General features: G+C 39.0%; 1 protein-coding gene across 1 annotated transcript; it reads right to left on the bottom strand.

Annotated features, from left to right (window-relative positions):
- Window positions 1-1,962: 1,962 nt before the first annotated feature.
- LOC120011417 (glucose-6-phosphate isomerase 1, chloroplastic-like) lies at window positions 1,963-8,028 on the bottom strand. Its single transcript, XM_038862524.1, has 14 exons — window positions 7,255-8,028; window positions 6,291-6,413; window positions 5,956-6,054; window positions 5,757-5,840; window positions 5,216-5,359; window positions 5,067-5,132; window positions 4,305-4,373; window positions 4,100-4,207; window positions 3,723-3,775; window positions 3,498-3,636; window positions 3,233-3,389; window positions 2,991-3,069; window positions 2,336-2,402; window positions 1,963-2,249 (listed from the first exon to the last, which is right to left on the bottom strand). Exons 1-14 carry the CDS (start codon window positions 7,777-7,779, stop codon window positions 2,115-2,117), a joined length of 1,848 nt encoding a protein of 615 aa, XP_038718452.1. The 5' UTR covers window positions 7,780-8,028; the 3' UTR covers window positions 1,963-2,114.
- Window positions 8,029-8,097: the final 69 nt, after the last annotated feature.

Below are 8,097 nucleotides of genomic sequence, written 5' to 3'. Positions count from 1 at the left end.
GGCGGTGGTAGGTACATGACTCACTCTCCATCACCCTCTGTTCCTCACTCTCCTCACATATCCGGGTTACGGTCCGCTCCTTCGTCAGTCTCCGCCATTAGGCTGGAACAGGAGAAGTTAACTTCTCTTTCCCTTTGTGCTCTTATAGTTATAATCATTTATTGTAACTGATAGGAGTTCTAGTCACTCTTAGGTTTTACTTCGATCTAGGTCTTTTTTATGCAAGTGTGTGAGTTATGATTTCCTTGGTATGTTCTTGTTTAATCTGTGAATCTTGATTCGTCGATGATCGACAAGGATCCTTTTACCTTTGCAAGTGTTTGATTAGCTTGATTATTGCAAGTATTCAAGTGATCATTGCCATAATTAAATTTATTGAATAATCCAGCATGCTTGCAGCTGAGATTCACTTGTATTTTCGCTATGAACTCTATATTGTCATCTTAGTTTGTCAAATTAAGTGGATCCATTGAGCTTTTTTTTTTTTTTTTGGTTAAAGCTTTCTAGCATATAATCTGGTTACATGGTGAACTCAGTCGAGTTACTCTTACAGATGATAGTCTTGTTGTTTGGGATGTGAGGGTTAGGGATTTCCGCCAAACCATGTCTCACTTCTCTTATCGTTTCTTTCTCGCGCAGCTAGAGTTTTCCTGCTTGCTTGGTTATCGGTTGAAATCAGAGCCTAAGATTCTTACATCTTCGAAGGTAAACACACTACTTCCCCAATTTTAATTTGTTTGAACCATTGCCATAAATCAGAGAAGCTTTGATTCACATGATTCCCTTTGAGTTTTTGAGAAAAAACCCATTTAGTTATTGTTTTCCATGTTGAGTTAGGAAAAACAGGATGTTTTAGGCCTCAGGGTAGTTCTACTTTATTTTAATACGCTGTTTACTTTTAACAGCTTGTTGCATAGAATTGCTTGCAAATTGTTTGTTTCGTTGCAATCTAGTTTGAGAATAAGATATGACCTAAGTTAAATGAGTTGACATTTATATTTATCATTTGATATGTTTTTCTATTCCCTGTTGCCTCTGTTAGCTTGAGTGTATGGCTTGGTTATTGATGCAATAGGTTTCAAAAAAATAGATGCGTTGATTGTTATATGAGGACTTTTATAAAGATATCTTCTGTGCCTGTTAATTGAATCTAGCATAGATGATTTAGCAAGTATTGTAACTCATATTTCCACAACTGCCTTAGAGAATTGTATCTCTTTTACTGTTGAAGTTATACTCCAATTATAATTTTTACAGCAAAATGACCCCTAATTGGGGATTTTGTCCCACTTTTCCTTAATTATAATCATTAAACCATATTTAGCAAACCAAGTTTGCACCGAAATCTACTGAGTTTTTGTTGGCGAAAAAGATAAACGTCCCATCAATTGGAATAACTGGATTCTATCTCAATTGTTAGCACTGTTGTTTTGTAGCTTTTGTTCGAGTTTAATTAGGCAGGCATGCAGAATACAAAGAGACATTGGCCCATATGTCTGTCTTTTATCACACAATTGATAAAAAGTAATAAACATCATCTCATCCAAAATTCACGTGAATGCAGTTTGTCTTTTTCACCACTACAAATTTATAATTCACTCTTTCACTCTCACTCTTTCGGTGTTCAGTATAAGCAGGAGAGGGGATTTGTAATAATTGCACGGCATGGCAGTCCCAAAATGTTCACTGAAAGGTTAGGGACTTAGTGGGGATCAAAAGCTTATTTCTAGCCCTCAAAGGGCCCCCATACAGATGAAACTCATTATTCACTCACATATCTGCAACTGCAAGCGTGAGTTGCTGGAGCCCCATGATTTGGACCTTCACAAAGAGCCAACTAAATTTGGTTAAGCTTAGCTACAAAAGCAAGCCCAATATAACAAACCAATAGGAGCAGATTGGCGTTCTCGAAATTGATCGTTTGTCATATCAGACAACTACCTTTATATTCTGCTATAACACTCGCGGAATTTTACCTTTTATTTACCGAAGTAATAATTCGCGGTCCTCAGTGAAAATGTGACAGAACAAGGTAAAAAAAGTAAGCTTATTGAGGGACTTTTGGAACAAAAACACATGCTTGAGGTATGATTTATCGAATCCAGTGGTATGATTTAAGCATACAACTCATCCACATTGCACTCTCCAAGGAAAACTTTGATGCTACGCGGTGAACCACAATTGCCTTCGGCAATGATTGCTCTGTCGTTGGCAGCCATGTGTGCGATAATCTTGTATATCATTTCAATCTACAGCATGGGGGGAGGGGAAGAAGGAACCCATTAGCCAAAATAATTCTCTCTAAAATAGGCTCTAAAGAGAAATTTATACATACATCTTCAGGTGCATGGCAATGTTCTGCTACTTCTTCAAGAGTCAGCGGTTCCACAGGTTCTTTGCAGCTGAACATGGAGAAGCACTGTCAATCAACTGAAAATACTACCAGCAAAGCGCAATATAGATCAAGTGAATAAAAAGTGAATTATTTTCAGAAAGCACTTTTATACAGCATGTACTCCCTGTTCAACTTAAGACTTAATGAGTCAACATAAACAGTCCCACATTGAAGGAGGTTTTTTCAGGTTTTAACAGATGGTGGAGTTCGTTTTTAGCATGGGAAATAAGGAAGGTTGATGAGTCACCGGTGCAAGTCCTATTGAATCATTCTGCAACCCAAAATCTCATAAATACTTCAGTGATTTAAGAGTAGAAAACCTATCACACAAAGGTCTCTATTGTGGGGAGAAATTCAGAAAATGTGAGACCAAAATCACCATCTATGACATAAATGTATCTCTAGGTTTGTAGTCCTAAAACAACTTCCAGATTTGCAAGTTTAATTAACTTCTCTCACAAAATATCTACTCAGAAAGAGAGGACGATGTCTATCCTGGAACAGAGATTTTGACAACACCAGCAATATAGAATCCACAATAACCATCACATTTCAGAACAAGTAAAGGAGAATAAACCAAAACTTTCTGTTTTACCTTGCCTCATTAAGAACTGCCAAAACCCGCTTTTGAAGAGCTAATACCTCTCCTGCTGCTTTCTTACCTGCTTCCACACCTGTGATGACAATTGAATACAAGCACACGTACATAAAAGAGGAAGACAGCAAATGTGTCAGCTTAAGCAATCCAATATCATGAATTGATACTAAAATAACACAAGGCATTTCATTGCACTTGTAGAGAGATTCCCACAAGCAACAAGGGGGGAATGTATATACCCGGTTGATGGTAAGCATTAATGTTGACGAGGTAGGCATACAACCCAACTGTTCGCTCGTAAAGAGCAATAAGAGCCCCAACAGACCTAGGTGTCACTTCCTGCACTGTCACTGTGATGGATTCCCGATCATTAGCATACAAAGCTGACCTTGTTCCCTGCAGAATTCAAGTTAGCTCTTTACAGAAGAGTTTAAAAACAATAAAGGAGTTGCAATGAACTTTTGTGTCTCAATAGAAAGTCGCCAATTGTGGCAAATATCTAACCTGTAGCATTCCAAACAAGTAATCACCACATGTAACACCGGGTTCAAGCTCCCAATCATGACCTGGGGGTCTATCACGTAGCACTTCGATGAATGTGGCAAAGAAATTGTGCACACCCTCCCTAAGTTGCTGAATGTAGCTGTAAAATAAGCAGAAGAGTCGCGTCAGGCTCAGTATGGATAGCATCAATAATCTATTGGATTTGAGCATGACAAAGAGTCTTACGCATGCTGGTCGGTGCTCCCTTTATTTCCATATACAGAAAGCCCTTGATTCACCTGCGAAATCATGTGTCAGGACTTACAATATGGGAGAATGCTACAAAATCACCTTTCCACATAGGGAGAGTACATTCAAATGAGTAGCTTTCTTTTTCTGATGGACCAATATTAAGTTTTAATCTCAGTGAAAAAGGTATTTGCAAAAAGTGATCCTCTCCATTGTAGATGTCCATTGGGATTGGGAACCTACGCCAAATTGATCTTAATATGGTGCCCCCCCCAACACTAAACTTCCTCATATTCAAGATCCCAACCCGTCCCAAAGTTAGACCAACACCTGATCGGGTTTCAATTAGATAGAAGATTTATGTAATTACGTACCCGATTACCATGTAGGTCAAACTCTTTTCCCAGAGATTCCATGACCAGCTGCTGCAGATACCTACTAAATAATAATAAGCTGTCTTTGTATGGAAGGACGACCATGTCCTGCAGAAAGCAAATCCGGAAAGCAAAGTTAGTAGCAATGAAAAAACGTAAGTTTTTGAAAGCACAATGATCTGGAAAGCAGTGAATGAGAAATTACCTTGGACCCTACACCATCAGAAGCCCAGTGCCAGCACATTGCTAGTAAAGCAGCGGGGTTATTCCTAAGCTGGAAAAGGAAGGCAGATTAAAGAAAGCTAATCAATCAGAGGGGTAATATGATATGCAAGGATGTATTTTCTCACTTTGCTAAAGGAAAGGGGGGATATATAAAAATAGAAGCAACGGCACTACAATTTAATTATATATATAGCCAGAGTAAACCACACAATTTGTTCTTATGGAAGATTCAGTGTAAAGAAACTTGGTGAAAGGTTTTCATACGATGCATGCATCTTAAACCAGTATTTTCCAACATTAACAATTGCAGAATAAAGCTAAATTGCACATAAGAAGATAACTTTCAACGGCTTACACAACACGTAGCTCAGTACTCAACCTACATGGAAGATCAAACAGTACTGAGAGGTATATCTCCACTCATATTAATGACCAACCTGCTTCCGCTAAAATCTTTTTAAACAGCATATAGTTAAGCTTTTTCATGATATTGTTATTATTACTAGAACCAATCTGAAAATCTCAAATCAGAAATTCTACCAGAATATCCACAGCACTGTGAGCTGAGGAAGAATGAAAGTCACAAATTTTAATCTAATATAAGTTAAATCTGCAAGACTGCAATAGGTATGTGAATTGAACTGTGTGGATCAATTTTTCCTGTCCTCGGCAGTTTACCAGATGACCAGTTTATTGGCCACATAATATCCATGGGACAATATTGGAGAGAAATGATGCTTACCACGTTAGTCCTAGTCGCCTCATCCATCAATGATGCACCAGCAAGCATTTCCCTGATGTTGATGCCCTGAAGAGAATATTGCTCATAGATATCAAGATGCAATATTCCATAAAGATAAAGGTACCTTTCGAATTTGAGGGGTTACTCACTTGAAGTGCAGCAGGAAGGAGGCCAACAGCAGACATTTCAGATGTCCTACCACCCACCCAGTCAAACATAGGGAATCTAGCTAACCAACCCTCTATTCTTGCAGTATTGTCCAATAACGAGTTTTCTTGAGTTATGGCAACACCCTGCAAAAAGGAAAAGTGACAAATGACATTTGCTTTATTGAAGAACAGGTTGATTGCAGCAAACCAATATGCATTTATCAAATTAAAATATATATATATATATGTATCAACTCCTTCAAGTGTTCTATGAAGTAACAAGAGAATCAATCTACCATTCTTCATCAAAATCATTTTGCATATGAAATGAAAAATGTGACTCGCAAAGGTTCCTCATGCAGAAAAGTCTCAACAAATTAGTCAGTTGGACACAAACTAAAGCCAAAATTCAGCTGCAAGTGGTTTGGAACTCATATCCTGCACAATTCTGGCTCCAACTTCCCAACATAGTAAATTTTAAATTCTTACTATTCTGCAAATAAAAATAAATAAAGCAGAAACAAGAACCTGAGATTAAAACCTGTTTTGCAAATTCCAGTCCAGCTTCACGGAAGGCCTTCTGTACTTCCAGTAAACCATTTCTAGTTTCAGGAGTCCCCCCACTCTGATAGAATAGAAGTGACATTAGTTAACACACGTTGCCTGTTATATCATCCGTTATGGCAATGTCTAAGAACTACATTAAGAAGCATGATAGTGTTAATAATATTCACGCAGACCTTCGAAATCACAATTACAAGCGTAGAAGCCAACTCAGGACCGAGCTGTGCAATCTGATGATCAATTCCAGCAGGATCTGTATTATCAATGAATCTTATCTGCCAACAAGACAAGAAAACATTGATAGCACATACAAAAAAAAAATTAAGCAGTTAAGCTACTACAGTCACGTATGCTACAAAAAAAGAAGAAGCTAGTCATGTATAATTGCCAACATTGCCCAACTGGCATGGCTAGTCTCAAGGATCCTTGCTCCTAAAGGCTGACAATCTTTGAGTTTAACAGAGAACAATCAAGAAGCAATATTCTAATACCATTTAATGTTTGGAGATACCTTGAGAGGAGGATTATCAGGTGCCAAGGCCTCTGCAACAAACTGCGGTCCAAGAGCTGAACCTCCAATACCAACAGAGAGTATATGCGTAAAGCGACCTTCAGAAGAAGATGGGGGCTTGATCTGGATTTTACAAATCAGGAAGGGACAAAAAATATACATCAAACTAAGGACATCTTCACTGAAAACAATTTCATCTAATGATTTCCTGAGACAAGTTGCATTCACTTGAAATTGTAAAGGTACTCCACATGTACAAGCAACAATAGATCATGCAAAACATTGCCCTAACTCAAAGCAACTTGTCAAGGCATTTTCTACCATCATGAGAAATTATAAATTGAAAGAACACGAAAAGATGGTACAGACAGAGTATTAGTCGGTACAGCATGAGAAAACATTTTAAGAAGAAACAATCATTGAAATTAACACACAATGACAAGTTCATTCTGGTCAGAACTGGAGATCAATATTGAAAGCCCCCAAGGCCAAGACTTTGTAAATCGCTTCGGTTGAATAATATCCCAGTGCATCCCCATATCCTTCAATCTTAAAAAAGATTAAATGCGTTTCTGTCTCAACTACTACAACCATAGCAGTTTCGTGAAGTTCCTCCCACATTTTTTTCTATCTACCTTATGACTTCTAAACAACCTAATTAACACACAAAGCCAACTTAAACATTAGATTGGCACCATTTTATCTTCTTCTTTTTTTTTTGGCTTAGTAACTTCTAAATAAAATTTTCTGCTATGTTCGTGAATGTGCATTCTACCAGCGAAGTGTCTCATCAAATTACCATGAGAATCATATTTGAACTTTTCAGAATTGCATGGAATGAAAAATCATGGACCATTGCCTGTAATTACATAACGAATTACTTAAGGCTTCATGATGACCTCGATCAATCAGTCTAAAAGCGTAAAAACAAAGCAATACACCAATTAGTCAACCACGAACTGACCTTACCGCTGATGATTTCATCAGCAAACCTGCACACAGCATCCAAAGTATTCTCAATCTGAGACGTCAATATCGACTTAGGCGCTAGCTTGGAGTTCCTGAGCCAGTAATGCCCGACCATCCTGCCTTCATCGGGATTGGCGATCGCGCCCTTCTCCAGTTCTTCCATGGCCCTGAATGCGGCTTGGAAGCTAGTCTCCATCTCCGCCACAAACTCATCGGTGAACCCGATCCGGCTAATATCGAGGTACAGCCCTAGCTCCTTGTGCTGGTACAGCCAGTCTACGTATCTCCGCCACAGAGCACGAGGATCCTTGTCCAGTCCCTGCTTTGGCTTTGTAAACAACTTATCATTCGTACTAGACAAGCCAGCCACCACCTCCCGAGGTACGGACTGAGCCGGAGCTAGTTTAGGGCGAGTTTGAAATGTGACCGAGTCTCTACGGATATGAGGCGTGGGTTTTGCGAAGGGAGCTTTGTGCTTGAGAGATGGAGAAGAAGAACAGAGACCAGAGAGAGAGGCCATCAAAGAGGCAACCGGAATGAGCGATTACAACCAAGTGATTTTGACTGAGACAGAGAGAGGTTTTGGGTTCGTCAGTCCATGACCACCTGATTTTGATATTTTTCCTGAAACCGGAAATGGTATTTCTGTCGTTTTGCGCTGAGAGTTGAAAACATTTGCTTTGTCTTTATGCCGGGCCGCCGGCTTTACAAGGAGGATCACGATTCCCGGGCACCGATTGGAGGGTTTTTTTCCTGTTGAATGGACGATAATGGGCTCATTGGGGAAAAATATCACGGAAATGCCCTAACATATTCGATGTTGACACGATCACAAGAT

Source organism: Tripterygium wilfordii, chromosome 12 (assembly GCF_013401445.1).
Source record: "Tripterygium wilfordii isolate XIE 37 chromosome 12, ASM1340144v1, whole genome shotgun sequence".
Classification (NCBI taxonomy): Eukaryota; Viridiplantae; Streptophyta; class Magnoliopsida; order Celastrales; family Celastraceae; genus Tripterygium; species Tripterygium wilfordii.
This window is presented reverse-complemented; position numbering and strand designations above follow the sequence as displayed.

Excerpts from the sequence above, each read along its gene's own strand:
- LOC120011417 (XM_038862524.1), bottom strand. The coding sequence starts at position 7,779 with ATGGCCTCTCTCTCTGGTCTCTGTTCTTCTTCTCCATCTCTCAAGCAC. Across the intron at positions 5,360-5,756 it reads GACTGGAATTTGCAAAACAG|GGTGTTGCCATAACTCAAGA; the intron begins GTTTTAATCTCA and ends TCCTTTTTGCAG. Across the intron at positions 4,374-5,066 it reads AGGCGACTAGGACTAACGTG|CTTAGGAATAACCCCGCTGC; the intron begins GTAAGCATCATT and ends TTCCTTTTCCAG.